A 21,432-nucleotide genomic window follows, 5' to 3' on the forward strand; every position below is an offset into this window, starting at 1 on the left:
TCTGCTCACCATACGTCAAAAAAAAGTTTCTAATTTGAAAGGGTATGCAGGGTAATTGAGTATATGCTGGCTGTGCCTGTGAGAACCTGTTGACCCCATTGACTTTACAATGTTATGACATCACAGAATTTTAAATAATTTTGCTAGATTACAAATATAAAACCTCCATGGATTATGCCTAACCTCAAGCCTTAATGACATTTAAACAAGAGTTATGTAAAAATTCAACCTTTTACAGTTGTCATGAATGGGGAAACTAACTGTAGAGACCAAAACCAATTTCAGTAAGGACCACTTTAGTCAAAGAAAGCTTTATTTACACTTGCAGTATTATATTTGGCGGTATGGCTCTGTTCTGGGGCCCCTCTGCCTTTCCTAGGCCTACGTAGAAAGCCTCTTCCATGTGCCTACATGGAAAGCTTTAAGGCAGAGAGAGCACATCTCTCTGCCCTTCCATGCGCCTACATGGAAAGATTCATGCAGAGAGAGCAGCAGCAAAGACTCCAAGGAACAGTACAGAGCAGCATCAATGACAAACAGAAATTACATTGGTAAGTCAGACACAACATGAAAAGGAGGAGCTTGGGTGTAGGTGAGTTGCAGATCGGCTTGCAGAGGAAGCAGCAACAGTAGGCAGGCCTGAGAAGCCCCGGATGTTGCTGCTTGTGGACACCTTTGTGAATTATATCACTGACAATAACGAGGTAAACAGGTGAATCAATTGAATTATAGTAGAGTTATTGGGCTGAAGATATCCCTCGGTGACAGTTCGGAGCGGAGACGCACACATTACACCATCCATCAACAGACCATGTAAGATGCAGGAAGCAGGGGCATCACATCGAGAGGCAGTAAGGGTGACACTGTTTGTTTTTCTCTCCAACACACGGACAAAGACCGGCCCAGTGACCTTTAACTGCAGCTGGATATCTGATGGGCTGCAGCATGTGTTTCAGTGAGGGTCACTTTCAATATGAGGATGCCTCTGGTTTCTCCTAGGGAGAATGGCGCCCTTTGTCCCAGAGACCCCAGGGACGTGGGGCATTTGAGGGGAGATTTAGGATTTAGTGAAGTTGTATGGGTGCTGTCCTAGAAGCCTGACTAGAAGGCACCCCTGCCAGATATTAAGCATCCACCCTTTGATCCCCGGTCCCTCCTGATGCTTAACTGAAGAAGCAATGGAGCACGGGAATGAACGGGAGGCTTTCATTCAAGCTTTTGTCTCTGCTCTCTCTCTGTCTCCATGCATGTCTCTCTGTGAGAGGCTGCTGTCTTCCTAAGCCTGTCCATCACAATAAGCCTTTTGATTCCTTAATGACTGTGTTGGAAAAAGCAAAAGAATGGGGGAGGGGGACATAAGGTAACTCTGAAAAAGCACCTGCAATCTGTCTGATAAGAGTGTTGTCTCATAGATTTTAGCCTGTTTGTGTTATAGTGAGCTTTGTATGATACAGCTATGTGCATTGTGTGTGTAAGTGAACTCTGGCCAAAAATAGCCTCCGTAACATCAAGGACAAGTCAATTAGAAAAGGATTAAGGGATTGGGACCCATGAGCGCCCCAGACTCTCCCGAAAGAGCGAAGGGGAATCGCACGGGAAATTGAGAAGCTCATCTGAGCTCGTAGCAGACAAACGACAGAGCCAACAGAGTGTATTCTAATATCACTTTTCATAGTGCAGAGATGCCGGGAGCAGGGCCGACACTGAAGCTAAACACTGCGTTTAATCACTGGTTCAGATAGCTTGAATTGTGCCCAAGCAAGCAGAAGAGATCATTAAAAAGGCATGTAAGTCGTTTATTCTTTTGGAACACATTCTCCATATTATTTATGACACTTTCAAGCATTACAGCCAGACAATCTCATACATTTGAACATCATAAGTAAACTTGATTGATCATGAACTACTTGATGCTTCATATATGGGTTTGCATTCAGTACTATATATCTATATAAACTTTGCAATACATAAATAACAATAACTGTGCGTCTCATATCAATATACACATTCAGTACATAAATACATGTGTACAATGACACAGCATAGAAATATAACTTGATGCCTTTTATGAAACAATGGAAAATATACAGATTCCTTGCTCGCTCATTACAATAAATCTTGCTGGAAAATTGCACAAATCTCTCACTAGAATACATGACGAGTCCTCCTGAATAAATGAGTGAGGACTCAGTGGGGTGTAATTCACAGTCAATAACATTCAGTGCATCCGAGACCCTGTAATACAAGCCATGAACACAGTCACATGTTGTCAAGATGAGCTCACTGAACTTCACGGGTCAAAAATGGGAAATGGAGTGCCTGAGGTGTGGGTATGAATTTTGGCAAGCACGTTTTTTGTGTGTGTGTTTGTGTAGCTTCACTCCGGCAGCTCATTATACACATCTGGGACACAGAGACATGCGGATTCATGCGAGTGTTTGAGATGCATGAAAATAATGACGTCGGTTTGAGAAGTGACATTTCAGAAGTGTTGCTGTCTCCTCACACTGCAGAGAAATCAGGCTGTTGCTCACTTTGTTAGCATCCCTGCGTCTTCATCTCTGTCTCAGGTGTCAGCAGCCTCTGACTCTGGGAGGAGATAGACTGCAGCTCTGCTCTCAGAACAGCATGCACTTGTTGTGGATTCAAGGCGAGACCTTACCCCCTCCCCCCTTCCCCGGACCATCTGCTGACTGAGTGGCTGTGTGGGGTTCACCTGACGGCCGCGCTGTGTGCTCCTGGACTTTGACTGAAAAGCCAAACTGCTGACTCCTTTGACCGCTGGCTTTGAAATGGAGCATGTTTTTGTGACTCAGTTCTGCTATTATTAGCTCCACGCCGTTCACATGCCCCATTGAGAACAGCACATCATGTGCCAGTTCATGGGGCTGACTTTGGCACTCGACCATCGGCAACTCACACTGACATAAAGCATAGACTAAATTTACCTGACATTGAGCAAGGAGTACGAGGTCTAAAGTATGTGAGAGTTTGTGCTGGTGTTTATAGGATGATGCTGTGCTGTGAAAAATTAGGGCATGACTAAAGGATGTGAAGTCTGAATTCAGTTGTCACTTGGTAACCTGCTTCTTTATGGCACATTCATAATGCTGAAATAAGACCTACTGCTTTACTACGCATGCATGAATGTTGATCGAACCCTTACAGCACCTTTCGTAAGGCGTCCCTTGAACACCTTTGTCATTTGTGTTGTAAGAGAGGAATACCAGGGGAGTCATGCCTGCACTACGACGTTGTCCATCATCTTAGCGACCATGCGACTGAGGAGTGATACAGAACTTAATGTGTTCATGGATGTCGCAGTGCAGCACAGGACACGTCGCTCTAGTTGGGGTGGGAAAGTCCCAATGCTGTGGCGATGGCGGCCATTAGGAGGGCGGAGCTGGCCAGGATCACTGCACCTCCGGACCGGTACACCTGTCGGCCATTCAGGGGCTGGACCGGCCTGAAGGTCCCCACCATCGGCTGTCCGTCATGAAACTTGAGCTCAGAGAAGACCCGCAGCTGGAGTATCAGATGATAAACACAGTTGTTAGGTTACAGTTTATGGAAAGAGATGATCAAGATGACTGAATCTAAATTCACTTGCATTTTTCTACATTTTGTGGTTTTAATCCTAACCTGATCAATGCTCAGATGGATGGGATTCTCAAACACGGTCCACACCACAGCCTCAGTGCAGCCCGGAGTGGTCAGGGAGCCCTTGTAGCGGTAATAGGTGGTCAGATTCTGCTCTGGCGGGATCAGTTGTGCGAGAGAGATGGCAGGCAGAGAAGTATTGGCATCTGAAAACAGAGAATCCACAGAGGAAACATTAGCAACGCTGCTGTGCATCCAGGGCTATTAACACCTATTCAGCTGTTTTTATTTATTTATTTATTTATTTTGACTTACTATACTATGACTTTTTTTAAACCATTTTAATGACATACTATACTGTGACTTTTTTTTTACATACTACACTATGACTTTTTTTTAACATATTATACTATGACTTTTTAAAAACTTTATAATGACATACTATATGACTTGACTTTTTTAAACAACATTTTTATGGCATGTTATTTTTGTCATACTATACTGTGATTTTTTTTTTAAATAATATTTTCTAAAGCATACTATACTATGACTTTTTTTCATAAAATCTTAATTGTTTTTGATGACCTACTATACTATGAGTTTTTATGATATTACATATGTGCAGCCATGTCTAGTTGCTTATATTGCACTTCAGAACTTACCTGTAGTTTTGATGCTTCGCAGAGCGTTGATGATGGGATCGTACTTTCTGTTTGCACCACTGGACCTCTAAAAAATATACACGTTTAATCAGCATTGTGTCATTCAGACTTGAGGTTTATAATAGCAGTTTGATCTCAGTAGTAGATCATTAATTAATTAATTAAAATAGTTACATCGTAGAAGAACCCAAGGACTGCAACTCCCTCTGGATCCGATAGTGCTGTTTTCAGATCAGTGTAATGGTGCTTCATGTGAACGATGTGCAGCTGTAGAGAAAATATTACTGATGTTAAACCTTTTTTTGCAAAGTCATGTTTTACAGTATGTGTAGAACCTTATTGTAAATGGGACAAAATAAAATCAGTTTGCAGACATTGCAACATTTGTTGAGTACATTCCATGCTCTAACAAAAACCAATGATAGACTATCAGTTCAAGTTTATCAGCTCTTAATCAAAAACGTGTCTTAAAGGACTTAAATGACATGATCCTACTAACAAGTCTGTGTATCCAAAGCCTGCTATGTCATATTCATCTGTTCCATTGAGCTCCATTGTTTCAGAAATACAAGTCAGTGAGCCACATCATCGTTCCTTCAATGCCATGTGTCAACCCTTCATACCCCATCCTGCTGCTTTAAACAGTTTCCAACAAATCAACTATTTATTCCTGCTTGAGTAGCGTTTGAGCCTTTAGAAAAACAACAGCCATATATTTATGGCCTGTTTTAAAGATTAATGTCTTGAGTAGGAATGAATGGGCTGGAGGCTGGGAGCCACAGACAGGGTACAGAGGTAGGGAGGTACTGAAAGGTGGACTGATGCACAGTTAGTCTTGGTCTTTTAATGAGAAAAATTACACTATGCTTTAGCCTTAGACTATAAATGTACAGTAAGTTTACAGACATTTTTAAAAAGTTTAATTTATAGAGTAAATCTGCTTTTTTAAAAAAACATAATTCAAATTATTTTTCTGTTGTACTCCTGAGTTTCCAGCCTTAATGTGTGAGCGAACCTTTAACAGCTTCAGTTTATAACTTGACTTAAGACAGGCTATGTGTGTTTTGTTTGTCAGGTTAAGGTACCTCCATGGGATACTGCTCCCCGTCGATGGTGTGTTCAGAGCCAGGCCCTCCATTGTTGCCCCAGTGCAGGTGGAACTGCACAGCCTTGTAGGTGGATGGCAGGCCTCCTTCTGAGATGGTGCTCAGGTGAGGAATTCCAACCTGAACTGCAGTGTACACACATCAAGCATTTAGACGTCACATGACAGCTTCAAAGATGGGTATCTGATGTTTAATGGAAAATATGCTTACCTGAGTGGCCGTTGTTTTTGATGGTGCCTCTGAAGAGCTGCTGGTAGTTGTCGAACTGGAAAGGTTTCAGTCGCTCGTCTGGCAGAGTCTTTCTGGTGACAATGTTGATGGGTGACTGGTATCTTCCATCACAGTTTCCGTCGGCGTGGTTCCACTTCTCTGGTCCTAAAACAAGAAAAACACAAGTTACACAAGTCTGGTTTTGGAGTGGGTCATAACACAGAGAGAATTTTTCATTTGTGTTTTATTGCTTTGAAGTCTCACTTTAGACGATCACTTGATTTTAATAATCATCATTAATCATCATTCTGCGGGCATATTGGGTAACATTTTAGATTGTTTTTTTCGTCCCGTCTCTCTGACAGGACAGTTTGCGTGACTGGTGGACTGTAAATCCTTCACTACCCAATTCATGCATGGAGTACCTCAGGGATCAATCCTCGGTCCTTTACTACTCTCCAGCTACGTTACCTTTAGGTCAAATTTCAAAGTCATCGTATGGATTTTAAATCTAACTGCTGCTTTTGAAACAGATGACCACTTGACATTAATTGAACATCTTAAGCATTCTGTTGGCATATCTGGTAATATTTTACATTGTTTTTTTCTTCCTGTCTCTCCGACAGGACATCTTGCGTGACTATAGTGGACTGTAAATCCTCCACTACCCAATTCATGCATGGAGTACCTCAGGGATCAATCCTCGGTCCTTTACTACTCTCCATCTACATGTTGCCTTCAGGTTAAACATCTCAAAATCATCGTATCGAGGTTTCATTTTTATGCAGGTGGTTCTCAGTTTTACTATTTTTGTTTTACAAACAGTTTTACAACTGCAGTTTAATGAAAAACTTGTTATCTCAGAGCCTCCTTCAGTAAAGTGCTAATAAATCCGATTAGTATCATAGATTTAATATTCTTGTCTTCATCCCCGCATTGCAGAAATCCTAGTGTCACATTTGATTACAGGCTTAATTTTGATTGACAGGTGAACCATGTTGTCCAATCCTGCTTCAGCTGCCCCAGCAAGACTACAAACAAGACCAAATACAAGATTGCAAATTACACCAGTATTAGTATCTCTACATTGGTTGCCTGTACATTTTAGAATAGATTTAAAGACTTAAGTGATCACCTTCAATATAAAGGCATGCATGGGATTAGCACCGGTCTATATTTCTGACTTGCCAACCCCATACGAGCCTGAGATCCTTGGCTAGGTCTCTATTAGTAATTAAACTGAAAACCAGAGCCTGGCCTTTTGAAGTCAGGGCCCTACGAGTCTGGAACAGCTCTTTATCTCAACTCAATCACCGGAAAAAATGTTGGCAAAACTGCAAGCCACAGATTTGTTTCATTTGTACATTATTATGAAGTGTATACACTGAGAGTTAACGGTTCTTGATGTTTCAAAAATGCCAAAGGTAACGTGGAGTTAGGTTTAGACACAAACACCACTTGCTTATTATTTGGAAAAGATCATGTTTGGGCTTACAAACAACTGCTTTTTATGGTGCTATCCATGGGGAAACATAGCAACAGGTTGCTAAAAAACACCCGTGTTTGGTGACTAATAAGCTCCTGGAAACACAGCAATGACGCGCTGAAAACAATTGGTATTGTTTGTTGGTCTTCAACAGTGGTGTACAGTGTGGCGCTCGTCTCGCCTAGGTGACACACCGTCTAACATCCCCTCCACCTCCTGGTGTCAGCTCATGTAGAGATGTTGATATAGCATGTATGAAATGTATAAATGGAACATATTCATGGTTTGCTTTTGAAATGTGGTTTTGAAAAGTTATTTTCTATTTAACAATGTTACACTTTTGTATTTAAATAAGCTTACCATTGCACGGGTGATCACAGGAGAACTGGGACTGATAGCACCAATCTGAAACACAGGAAATGAAACCAGTTTTATCGAGAACAAGGTTTTCATTGACGAGACATCTCCATCTTGAAATTTTCTGTCAAAGCAAATGATGTAAAGAACATGAACACACACTGTATCAGTCAGCCTGCACCGTTAACCTCTGAGTAACACCACCAAGCCTCGGCCTATTGTGAGAGCAGAATGGGATGTTTCTTCTCAACGTATACACTGACAACTGTCCAGCTACATTTTATGTGTATTTATAAATGTGTCCTTTTTTAAAACAGTTTATTTTTTTCCTTTACTGCAATCAGTGAATTGTTCTCCTATTGGTTTAAGTCAGCTGTTATTCCCGGCTATACAAATCCCCCTAATACACAGGAATTGTCTTCCTATTCAGAAAAAAAGTCAGCATTTGTGCTTTATCTTTCCGTGCTATCAGAATACACACAGAGCTAATCTTTTGCATCAGCGAGGGCCCATTCTCACATGTTTGTCTGGGGGTTTATTAATAATTCACAATTGGTTTGCATGTTTCCACCCCGTACTCGGAGACAAATATCTGCAGCTATCTCACACATCAAATATTTATGAAAAACACACATGCCATTGAAAAAATACGGGGAGGGTCTCCCGCTCTGTTATTAGACTGGTGCGAGGGCTTCTCCTGGTGTTTGTGAAGGAAGTCAGTGTTTGGTTTCTTTGCCATGTTGGTAAGCTGTTTCCGCCTGCTCTGGCATGATAATGGGGACTGAAAATAAATGTAGCACGGGGGCAAACATTTGGGTGGGGGGTTCAGATTATATTCACTGGTGCCATCATTCACTGTACTGGCCACAGTAAATAGAGAGATGCTCATGTCTTTGATTCATTTTGAAATTAATATTCTTGTTGCAGGATTTGCATATGTGTGAGCGGAGCATGAATACTGCAGAGGAAGAAAATCTTCCAACTCAGAAAATTCCTAATTACTCTGTGACTACCGCTTGGGTGCTGAGGGTATTAAAAGATTATGATGAATTTCAAACCTTGACTCACATTTGCCTACTACATGGTCTAACAGCACGGGCGGTAGCTGTGAAAATGTCTCCTCAGAAATCTACATTAAAGGGTAACTTCAGTGTTTTTTGACTGGGATCCTACTTTCTCATGATTTTGTGTCTAAGTGACTAATGGGAAAAACCGTTTTTAAAACTGGTCCAATACTCAGCGAGTGCTGCAGCCAGCAGCCATGAAACAGGCTGTAGTGTAACCATTTGGGGCATTTGTGCACCATCAATTTACATCCACTAAAATTTGGTTTTTGTCACTGACAGGCTCAGATTGTTTTTCTAAGTGTCTGACAACATTATGGAAAGGATCCTTACAGAGACAGAGCTTCTTGTTAAGGAGTAAGATCTTTTTTGTTTAAGCATAAACAGCCCCAGAATCGCTTTCATCAAACTCACTAGAAATTCATCGTAAAACACACTTCATTCAAAGTCGACAGAAACAAATAAAGTTAAAAAAAAAAAATTGGTTCATCTTTCCACTTTTCAAACAATCACCAACTCTGGTTGGTTGAAATAAACCCTTAACTCACCCAGTTAGATGTGAAAATATGCTGCATCTTTACACACTGAAATTATCATTATTTTTTTTTTTAACCTTTTGAAACCTGGAGCAACGTCACTTTTCTTGTACTGTTTTCAGACGCCTTTTGTGAGTATTTAAACCTTTGCACCCTGAGCAAATTGGTGTGATTTCTTTCAAAAACAAAGGCAAAAAGGCAATGAGCAACTAAGAAATGTCCCACAAATTGTAAAAAACAAACAAACAAAAAACAACAACACAGATTTGGAAAAAAAAAACACCAGGGGAAAAAAACTATATTTATAAATATTATTCTAACATTTTAAAATTATGTTACAGAATTATTATAATTTTTTTAAGCAATTTTTCCAGGTGATTTCCTTGTTTGTTTTATTACAACATAACTTTATTTTTTCTTGTTTTTAATTTTCTCTTTTTCCTAATTTCTTTTTAATTTTCTGGGTCACTTCTTTTTTCGTTGCTCATTGCCTTCTTCCCACGTTTTAACAAGAAATCAAGCCAATTTGCTCAGGTTTTAAAGGGTTAGATGGAGTCTTGTGGGTTTGGAGAAAGCGATTTCTGTTTCGGGGGGCTGTTTCTGGTTAAACAAAGAGGATCTTATTCTTTAACAAAAAGCTCTATTTCTGTTGGGATCCTTCCCATAATGTTATCAGACATTAAAAACAATCTGAGCCTGTCAGTGGCAAAAAAACAAACACTCTTAGTGGACAGAAACTAATAGTACACAAATGCAGCGCTCTCATTTAATACTGGACTAGTTTCAAAAACAGCTGTTCCCATTAGTCACTAAGACACAAACTCATGGGAGTTAAGGGTCCAGCTGTAAAATACTGAAGTCACCCTTTAAGGCCCCAGCTAACATCATTTCTAACATTAGTTTTATCACAGCTGTGTGAGTCCTACAGAGTAAAATGTAGGCTACAGATTACATCTGATGACTGGGATAATAAAGCCTCTCCTTCATCAGTCATGATGCTTTTTATAAAACATGACAGCGGCTGACTGACAAAACTGCAGTTAAAGTTTATCCACCTCCACCAATTATACAAACACATAATAATCCGGTTATATAACAGGGTCACTGAGTATTTTTGCTTTTCCTTCTTTTTAAAATAGGTATAGTATTTTCACGTCTTCACTGTGACTGCGTGGGTGGTATCGATGGTTTTAATTAAGTACTGACTGAATACTTCATCATTGTCCGTGAGTACACATATCTATTTTTATGGCTCACAATCGCTCGTTTTTATCTCAGCCAATCAGGTTTCTGTCCGCACAATTCTTGACCAATCGGAGCTCGGCTTTGATCTCTGCGCGGCGCAGGGGCGAATGAACAATATGAGGTTCAATGGATCTGAGAGCGCTGCCAAACTAAGGAAACTGTCAAAAAGGACAAAATAAAACAAAGGGCAGAGAAAGGAAAACAAATATAGGCCACGTCTGCGAGCTCGTCGGCCACGGTGAAAAGCTGATGTGAATAATGTGAGTGCGTGCCGCGGAGACGGATCGTTTCATGCCATTGTGTTGGGTGGGCCAGACATAAACTGTGCGCTGCAGACGCTGCGCGGAGCACACAAACACGTCCCAAAATAAAGGGACAGATTGAAACTTTATATCCTGTCAACCTCGCACAACCTTTTGCAAACGAGATGTTCAGGAGTGGTCTTGTGTCATTGTTTTTTGTCTGATGCATTCATGTCCCGGTTTAACACCTCAAACACACAGCGCGTTCCTCTCATGCACACAACTTGTTTTGCACCTGCGGGTCTGTGGTGATGAAATGTACCCACAATAATTGAGACAAGGAGCTCTCTCGTGGTGCGTGTGACCGACATTAGCTCCTCCTCGCTGCCTGAATGAGCGCGCATCAAATCCCCCAAATGAGCCACACTGAGCGTGTCTAATAGTTTGGAGTATCTACATGGACAGGTGCTTTATCTCATGGCACAAAGAGATACTCTAAAACAGTAAGTCTGGCTCTATACGCGCTCAAATAACGGCAATTTCTGTTTTAGGGGGGGCTGTGTCTGGTTTAACAAAAAGGATTTTAATTTTTCACAAAAGACCTATCTCTGTGGGGATCCTTTCCATGATGGTGTCAGTCACTAACAACAATCTGAGCCGGTCAGTGGCAACAACAAGTTTAGTCGCACCGTTACCAAACAGTTGTTGGCTGCAGGAAACCATTTACTCTCTTCTCTGTTCACACTATGTGACTGCTTTTGTCTCTTTAAGGACTTAATTGGACTTCTGAGCCTCCTGAAACTAATTATACATCCTGATTTTAGCACATTTTCAAGAACAGATGCCCGCACAGTACAAGACGGATATGAATTCAGGAGGAAACGCAGCAGGGGCGCGTTGGTGATATTTCCCTCCAGATGTGTTTATTTGTTAACTGATGACTAATCGCACCGCTTGAAAAGCCTCCAAGTCACCAGCCAGTCATTTCTGATCATTCACTCCATTAGAGACCTTGTGCCAAACCGCCACTGACATTAACGCCTCACAATCCCCCCGCTGTGAATTTGGAGACATTGGCTGCTCGCAGCTCGACGCGTCTCTCTGCGGCAGCGAGGACGCAAACGTCTGTCATTGGCTCAGCGTGGATGTGAGCAGGTGCACGAGAGGCAGAGGGAGAGATAGAGACACAGAGATGTGTCCGGACACAGAGGGAGTCTCAGCTCGGTCAGATCTGCCTGCTCGTGTCTCACACAGGATCCTATCATGCCCTTGAACAGGGAACAGTGATGTCGGACGCGCGGAGGAGCTGCCCGGTGCCACATCAGTGTGATGGAAAGGGCAAGTGTGTGTGCGAGGGAGCTGTGGCTCTTTTTCCCCCCCTGCGGAGCATTTTTATCAATCTGTCTTTTTAGATTTTTGGGATTCCGCGGCATATTAAGTTTATAATTGAATAAAGTGACCGGCGTGGTTGGAAAAATGGTAAAAAGCAACTTCACCTTGCTGCACATCACTCCATATTTAATGTTCAGTGTTTCTATCAATTAAATTGCTTATATTAAGTCAGATATTTATAATCTAAGATGCTCTGGTGTAAAATAACCTCACATTTGATCAGATATATACAAAAATACACTTTAAAAGACTGAAATTCAGCAGAATAAAAAAAACCTACGATTCACTCAATTAACCAACCCCCCTGGCAGTATCTGTATACATATAAGCAGTACAGTGTCAAGATAAATCTAAATCATAATTTCCACTCACCTCCGGCTCCTGTGCAGATTGTCCAGGATGATGCCAGGAGAGCGAACAGGATGAGCTGCTGCTGCATGTTGGAGCTGAGTCGAGCGACAGAAGGCAACACAATGACTTGTTTTCCAATGTGATCGCATTCTTGCAGGGGGTCTTATACTTATCTATCACCATACCCCGACAGGAAAGAAAGAGTGGCCCCTCCCCCTTCGGGCATCGCCTCTAATAAAGAGGTAGTGATAAGAGGGGGGCCCCCGTCAATGGGCTCCCGGTGCGCAGGAGCCAGATCCAATGCAATCATTGCTGATAGAGACACTTCCGGCCGGTTTGATTGGGAATCAGAGGGAGTTAATCATCAATGTGGGGCGGCTCTCAGAGGAGTCACTGTGGAGAGAGAGAAGAATATTCTTGTTATTATTCAACTCTCATGTTCCTTTGCACTAAAGGTTAGAGAGCTCATTGGATTTCACACAGTCAGCACCACATATGCTCTGTATCAGCAGCTTACTGTATTGAAACTATATCATTCACACTATGAAAAATACTCCATTACAATTAAAATTCAAAATACTACTCAGTAAATATACAAGTATTAGCACCAAAATACCAAAAATAAAAGCACTCATGATGCAGAATGGCCCCTGTCTGTGATATATTGTTATTTTATTGCATCATTATTATTGATTTTGAAATTTTTGAGGTACATTACTCAAGTATTTACTTTGAGTATCTACATCTCACTTTTTACAGCACTACATTTATTTGAACGTTAGTTACTTCACAGGTTCTGATTATTTATTCAAAATATAATCAGTTAATAATGTTTTTTTAATGTGATATTACAGATTAAACTACCCAAAAGTATATAAAGTGATTAATATGAGCTCCAGCTTTACCAGCTGCAACACTAAGGAGATGACAGGATTAATATATCAGTAATTATAATCCAATACTTTTACTTTTGGTACTTTAAGTATATTTTAATACTAATACTTTGTACGTTTACTTCAGTAAGATTTTGAATGCAGGACGTCTACTTATAACAACATTTTTTACACTAAAGAGGTGGGACCAAGTCATTGCATTGCAAGTCCCAAGTCATAAACTTTGAGTATTGAGTCCTAAACAAGTCACAATGTGATCTTCAATAAATGCAACGGCATTTTAAGAGCAGAGTAATAATATATTAAATTTACAAAAATCCTTGCTTTTTAAAATCTGTTTATTTGTTAAAACAAGTTTGTTTGAAGTTGTTGCATCTTTGTCTGCAATTTTTGGCCCACATGTTTTACATATTGCAATTTTCATGTATTAAATTATATATTTGACCACTGCATAGTTTACTAAATGATCTTTGGTATAATTTTTTCAAACTGGCGCTCAGTAATGTAACTTTAGTTCCTCATGGTTCTCTCCTGACATTTGTTTGGATGCTGTCAGATTGGCTGAAACAAAGTGGATCAACTGGGGAATTCAGTGTTGAGGTACTGCGAATGAATTGTGTTAATGTGAGCTGATTTAGGCGATGAACTAATTTGTGGCACACTTTTTAAATAACACATTTTATAATCTTTGGTCATGGAGGAAGGTCTGAGAGAAGTGAAGAGTCAAAGTTGAGTTGCAAGTGTTTTTTGATTTTGACACAGATTTGTGACTCGAGTCCAGACCTCTGCTGAAGCATTAATACTTTTACTTTAGTAAAATATCTGAATATTTCCTCCACCTCTGTGCTTTATGTTTTCTGTAGCAGCTGATTCCACATCTGTATTGAAGCTTATATGATGTTTAAAGTAGCATACTATAAAAATATTCCATTACAGTTGAAAGTTTTGCATTTAAAATTTTACCCAGTAAATATACAAGTATTAGCACCAAAATGTGCACATCATAAATGAAAGTACTCATCATGTCAGTGTCATTATTGTGGATGTGTTAAAAAGCAGCAGTGGAATGTAACTAAGTAAATCTACTCAAGTACCATGCTTAAGTATGAATTGGAGCTACTTGTACTTTACTTGAGTATTTCCATTTTCTCTTTTCGATAGTCGAATAAGTAAATTTTAGTGCAAAAATGACTAAATGAATAAATAAAGGTTCCAGCATCTCAAATGTTAAGATTTTCTTCTTTTAATAATTTAAATATTTTTTTTAAATTTTTTTTAAGGTTTTCTTTTTCTTTAGATTTTTCTGCAGAGTTATTTTAAATATTAGATTTGTCTGATTATACATTTACCTAAAGAACATTGTCAATGCAGGACTTTAACTTGTAGCAGAGTATTTTTACCATGTGATGTATTTTTACTTAAGTCAAAGGATTTGAATACTTCCTCCACCACTGCTGATATGTATTGGTGAGTCAGGCTAATTATAACTAGTTTGTAATAATGCATCATACTTTATAAAATGGTCATATATTTTCATCCAAAAAGTAACGAAAGATGTCAGATAAATGTAGCTGAATAAACAGTACAGTATTTACCACTGAAATGTTGTGGAGTAGAACTGTTAAGTAGAAATACTCACGTACAAGCACCCCAAATTATACTTAAGTACAGTGCTTCAGTAAAAGTACTTTCTACCTTTTAAAAGATCAATGCTGGAATTTAAATTAAAGTTCAGTGGTTTTAAACATGTGATTGTAACGACTGTGAGGATTAAAGAGTTAAACTCTGAGTGATACACACACACACACACACACACTCACCTGAGATATGCACATCTAAAAGATGATATCAGGTGAACTCTTTAAAAAGGTTTATTTTCTGGCTCAGTTCACCCCATCAGGAAAACTTGTCCAGTCAGTGCAACGCTGTGCAAAAAAACCTCGACATCTCTCGTCAACTTTTCCACAGAAAAGTTAAAGCTGTCACCTTTATTTTCTTTCACTGAGTGGAAACCTAAAATACCCTCACAATGAATTATTGATCATGCTGAGTGAGGACAGTGAGGGACACCGGCACAAGTCCCCCCCCCCCCTCAACCACCCAAAAAAAATAACAGGAATTAGCTGGCGTTGCTTTTCTTCAAGACTTTTGCCAGCAATGGGAATGGACGGATGTGTGTGTGTGTGTGTGTGTGTTTTACTTTGATGCCCTTATTCTGCCCTTTATTAACTTCACTTTCAACACTTGTTCACAGTAAAGGAAACGACTGCTGATTCATACGAGGAAGAACTTTAGAGCCTTTACAGAGAAAAGTGAGAACTCAATCATCCACACTTCTATGAAATTACACAAAGACCTCTTGATGATGATTTGCTGAAAGTAGTGTTGGAATGTAACTAAATACATATACTCAAGTACTTTACTCAGGTACAAATCTGAGATACATGTACTTGTGTATTTCCATGTCATGCAGCTTCACACAACTCCACTACAAAGAACTAAATATAGTACATTTTACTGCACGTTATTTATCTGACAGCTTTTCAGATCACATTTTCAGTCCAGTAAAAACCATGTTTTTTCTAAGTAGTAATAGTTTACATAAGGACAACCTTAAACATCTACACCAGTTAATGCAACATACACATCAATGCAGCAGCAATATGAATCCAAAAATGTCAGATGGAACAGGAAAACACTGACGGGGAAGATTTCACTGCACAATACATACTTTTCAAACTTTAAGTATATCTTGTGCTTTTAAATACTTTTACTTCAGTAAGGTTTTGAATGCAGGACTCTTAGTAGTGGAGTATTTTCACAGTGTGGTATTAGTACTTATACTTCAATGAAGGACCTGAGGACTTCTTCCACCACTGTCTGAGAGTGCTGGGTTTTGTTGCAACACCACAACCTTGTGTTACTCCTGATAGAAAAGCTCCATCTGGTGGACAGTTGGAAGCAAAACATAGTCATTAATATGTTTTTACAGTGCTGGAGGGAGTTTTAAAACTATTTCTGTGCCACTTTTCACATAAAAAAAATCATTTAACTATTCATGGATTCTTTAACAAGGGAGACAAGGAAACTTTTTCTGTATTTCAAAGTAGAGCGTTTTTTAAATATCTTCTGATGTCTAGTGTAAAAACAGTAAACAGTGTAAAAATATCACTAGTAAAAAGTATAAGTAAAGATACTTATGATGCAGAATGTCCACTGTTATTGTAATATAACTGTGTCATAGTATTATTGTTACCAGTGTATTTCCAATGAATGAAAACAGCAGTTTAAAGTGGAAATCAGTTTGACTTTATTGATCCCTGAGAGGAAGTTGTGATTTATTACAGATGCTCTGATGTAAAAAATAGATAATTATAATTATTAAGAGTAAGAGTATGAAATAGAAGGATGAAAATATAAAGCAATTAAATTAGATAAGATAAAATAAAATAAGATACAACAAATTAAAATAAAATAAAAACAGATAAGATAAAATAAATTAAAAAGATAAGATAAAAAGATAGAAATGAAAATGTACATTAAACTTAGTATAAAATTAGTATATGCATTATGCTGTGTTTAACACTAGTACTTAAGATATAAAAATATTAAAGAACAAAGTATATATAGTCACTGTGCTGGGTCTTAAGTGTGAAATTTCACCACAGTATACATCAAAATAATAAACATGAATCATCATCATGCAGTACCTTTGAAGTGATACTGATAGCAACAGAGTACTTCATCTGATAGATGTGAAGTTGATGGAGTGGTGTGCAGTACTTTCCAATGTCTAAGTGGTACCTTCACACACTGAACTGCTCACATGTGGCATTAAATGGAAGAAAGCTTGATAATCAAGTGGTCGGGAAACTGAGGGCTTAATTTACAACACAAAGGAAGTGCGTCAACTGCTGTGCAACCTGGTCGCCATCAGTAGCTCCCCAGTAGCTGAAGAGTATCAATAGCCTTGTGTCCTTTCTACTTTCAAGCACGTTTTAAACATGCATATTGGAGGTGCTTTGAGTCGCTGGTTTGAAGCAAATAAATTTGGCTCTGCAAAGCATAGTTTTGGCAGAAGTTGGTGGTGTAGGCTACGCTTTACACATGGCTGTAACCTGCCAGTAAACAGAGAAGAAGAAGTAGGGGTTGCAAACTTGACACAAATTAAGTTGCCTTGGCCGTCGAACCATCTACGAGAGAACAACGGAGAGAGGATTCATTCATTCATTCATTTTCTGTCACTGCTTATCCTGTTAGGGGTTGTGGGGAGACTGGAGCCTATCCCAGCTGACATCGAGCGAGATTCTAATGCATAGATAGACATGGACAGAGGAAGCAGATGATCAGTCATGCAAGTTAAATGTTTGCTACATTGGGACTGGACAGCGAAGGTGTTTCCATATCCCATTAGCACATCAACTCTTTGTCACCAAAGGCAAAAAATCTCACCTCAAGTGAGCATAAAAGTTTTTTTCTTGCAATTGAGTTTTGCTGTTTCCATACAGCTTTTTGACTGTAGTACTTCAAACTTGTGGGTAAAAACATTTCTAGAAACATGTCTAATGTAAATTCTTTGCGGTTATGACCCCCAGTTGTGTAAATGGTGGACGGGGGAACAACTGAAGTAACTGGGGAAAACAAAACGCAGTGTACGCTGTGTTGTTGATAGGTACAGCTCTGACAAAAAGCAATACGGTTTTCTTTGCGCAAACAATAACACCACTTGGAAATGCTTAGGGGGGAATGTGAAAAAGTTCTTTGCTTCCACATTTATGTTGTATCTGGTTTACTCCAGGTACTCCAGCTTCCTCCCACAGTCCAAAGACACGCAGATTAATCACTGACTTTAAATTGCCTGTAGGTGTGAACGACTGTTTTTGATACTCTTTGGTAACTGGGGATGGTTACTGATGGCTACTCGGGAAAACAAAAGCTCTGTCCTCTAGAGCTGGGTATCAGTACTCAGTGCCTAAGGTATCAACTGAGATAACTCAGGTAAAATCGTCACCAGTCAGACAATACCTGCATTTGATCCTTTTGTGTCCAGATCTGGAAAAAACAGACTATTTGTATGGTTTTGCTCACAGCCAATCACCACAAACTTTCTTTGATTTAATGCCACAGCTGATTGTCCCACTACTGCAGCAGCGACAGCACATTTAGTCCTGAATGAGGTACAGTCGAGCTTATTGCAGCGTATTTGATGGAGTCAGCGTGCTGAAATGTTAGAAAGTACAACACGCCACTCCGTTCACATTATGGGTATTGAATGATGTACTCTCTTGGGATTGTATCACTTTAATGGAACTTGTATTATAATTTTATAAAACAATATCCAGTTGGACGACTTCCTGTTTACTTCCTGTTTTGGTTCACAATGGTTGACGCGCTTCCTTTGTGCTGTAAATGGAGCCTTCAATTTCCTGTTTCCACCATTTCTACTTTATTTCCTCTTTAATTACACTGCTTAAATAATTAAGGGAACACTTAATGGTCACTGTATAACACCAAGTCAGTTCAACTTCAGGGATATCAATCTGTCCAATTAGGAAGTACAAGTGATTGTGAATCAGTTTCAGCCGCTTTGGTGCAAATCAAAGCGACAACAGGTACAATGGAGAGGCAAAAACAAGACAACTCCCAAAAAGGGAATGGTTTCACATGTGGTGGCCACAGACAGTTGCTCTCTCCTTATCCTGCCTGACTGATTCTTCTCTAGTTTTGTCTTCTGCTAGTGTCTTTGTCTCTGCTAGTAGCTCGAGGTGGTACCTGCAGCCCACAGTCTCAAAAGCAGGGAGGAGATACCAAGAGACCAGCTGTTACATGAGGAGAGCTGGAAAGGGCCGTAGAAGGGCATCAACCCAGCAGCAGGACCAGTATCTGCTCCTTTGTGCACTTTGAGCACTGTCAGAGCCTTACAAAATGACCTCCAGCAGGCTACTGGTGTGCATGTTTCTGACCACACCATCAGAAACAGGCTCAATGAGGGTGGCATGAGGGCCCAACGTCTTCTTGTGGAACCTGTGCTCACAGCCCAGCACTGTGCAGCTCGATTGGCATTCGCCAGAGAACACCAGAACTGGCAGGGCCGCCACTGGTGCCCTGTTCTTTCACAGATGAGAGCAGGTTCACACTGAGCACATCTGACAAGAGTCTGGAGATGCCGTGGTGAACATTATGCTGCCTGTAACATCATTCAGCATGACCAGTTTGGTGGTGGATCAGTGATGGTCTGAGGAGGCATTTCCTTGAAGGGTCACACAGACCTCCATGTCAGAGCCAACAGTACCCTGACTGCTGTTAGGTACCGGGATGAAATCTTCAGAGCGATTGTCAGACCCTTACGCTGGTGCAGTGGACCCTGGGTTCCTACTGGTGCAGGACAGCGCCCGGCCTCACGTGGCCAAAGTGTGTCAGCAGTTCCTGGATAACGTAGGCATTGATACCACTGACTGGCCTTCTCGTTCCCTGACCTAAATCCAACTGAGCACCTATGGGACGTTATGTACTGGTGCATACGACACCACCAAGTACCACCACAGACTGTCCAGGAGCTCGCTGATGACCTGATCCAGGTCTGGGAGGAGATCCCCCAGGAGGGAGGTCATACAGGCAGGCGGGGGCCATACACACTACTGAGTCACATTATGAGTTGGATCAGCCTGTGATTTCAATTTTTTACTCTGATTTTCGGTGTGATTTTGAATCCAGCCCTCAGTGGGTTGATGATTTTGATTTCCACTGACCATTGTTACGTCATTTTATTCATACAACATACATCAGCAAAGATCTTCAACTTAAATAATGCGTTCATCAACATCTGATGTGTGATATAAGTGTTCCCTGAAGTGTTTTGAGCAGTGTATTTCCACTATTTCCATTTTAACTGATACAACAAACTGTATTCTACCAGAGTGAAAGAAACGTGAAACCGTATAAAAATGTCACAGTATAATAGCAATCTGATGTGGGTGTAAACACTCCCATTGCCCCCCATGACTCTAAAGGATAAGCGCTTACAGATAATGGATGGATAGACACGTTCTGTTTGATCATTTAATTTACTCCAAATCAGTGTTTTATATGCTCATTAAAATCTTATTTTAAAAACCTATAATGAATGGGAGAAGAAGAAGAGTGAACAGAATAAAATAGCATACAAAGGAAATACAACAGTAAAGGACAAGTGCTTCAGAATTTGATTCAGTAAAGTGTTTGGTGCTTTCCATGTCTAATTTTAGAAACCTCAGCAAACTGATGTACAGACATTCAGTTTTGGACAGCATTGATTAGGCTCCATATGAAGTGCTGAATTTCAATGTTAATTTGAGTGTGTTTACATGCTTATCAAATTAATAGACTCTTTGTAATTTTTCACACAGTTTCACCTTTTTGTCTCTCTGGTTATGAACAGGTTGTTCTACCAGTTTAGTTCAGATGATCCATGTCATCTCTGTTTGTTGTCTCCATCTGTTGTGAATCATTACCAGACATTTACAGTGTGTTCCAGCCTCTTCGCAATGTATTAGTTGATTTCATCACATGTGTGTCTACGATTGATTCATTCTGTAGCCCTTCTCCATACACAAGTGCTGGCCTGGCCTGACCTGACGCATCAGAGCAGTGCAGCAGGGATTTACAGCTACCTCATGGATATATAAAGAGAACTGGATACAGGGACAGAGCAGGGCTTTGTAGCTAATTTGACAAAGTGGCCAAACTTTTAGGTCTGTCATGTGACACCACTGGACCTACAGACATTTTCCCATAGACGTTCATTGTGAAAGAGATTTGTAAGCAAGCTCATCGATTTTTGAGACACATCAACTCCAAGTGCAAACGCTAAAATAGCTCTTCTTTAAATCATTCTGTCCAAAAAGGTGTAAAATTTAGGAGGTTAGGAGGTGGGGTTAAAGGATGTGGAAGATCCAGGTAATTTTATACCCGGAGGTCAAACTGCTTAGACTTCATGCGTCACCAAGCAACTTTCATAGGAATGGGTATGGCCCTGCCTCCAACGCTGTATCCAGTTCTCTCTATACATCAGTGGTTAACCGTTAATCAGTTAGTCATGAGAATATTTTTGACAGATAATGAGCATCGGTCTATAAATTAATTTTGCTACTCTTCAGGTTACTTCACTGCACACCACCTGGATCTGCTGGGACCTAGCTAGCGGCCCCACCCATACAGCGATGACCACCAGTGTTGCTGCAGAAACAACATGCCCACTCTGCGGTCTCCAAGGTGAGCAAGCGGCTTAGTTTTGAACCTTAACTCCCCTC

At 40.2% G+C, this 21,432-nt stretch overlaps 1 protein-coding gene across 1 annotated transcript; it reads right to left on the reverse strand.

Annotated features, from left to right (window-relative positions):
* Positions 1 to 1,766: 1,766 nt before the first annotated feature.
* ca4a (carbonic anhydrase IV a) lies at positions 1,767 to 12,515 on the reverse strand. The gene is made up of 8 exons (XM_049592127.1): positions 12,273 to 12,515; positions 7,425 to 7,469; positions 5,579 to 5,743; positions 5,348 to 5,493; positions 4,437 to 4,529; positions 4,263 to 4,329; positions 3,643 to 3,806; positions 1,767 to 3,525 (listed from the first exon to the last, which is right to left on the reverse strand). Exons 1-8 carry the CDS (start codon positions 12,337 to 12,339, stop codon positions 3,346 to 3,348), a joined length of 927 nt encoding a protein of 308 aa, XP_049448084.1. The 5' UTR covers positions 12,340 to 12,515; the 3' UTR covers positions 1,767 to 3,345.
* Positions 12,516 to 21,432: the final 8,917 nt, after the last annotated feature.

Source organism: Epinephelus fuscoguttatus, linkage group LG12 (genome assembly GCF_011397635.1).
Source record: "Epinephelus fuscoguttatus linkage group LG12, E.fuscoguttatus.final_Chr_v1".
In the NCBI taxonomy this organism is placed as follows: Eukaryota; Metazoa; Chordata; class Actinopteri; order Perciformes; family Serranidae; genus Epinephelus; species Epinephelus fuscoguttatus.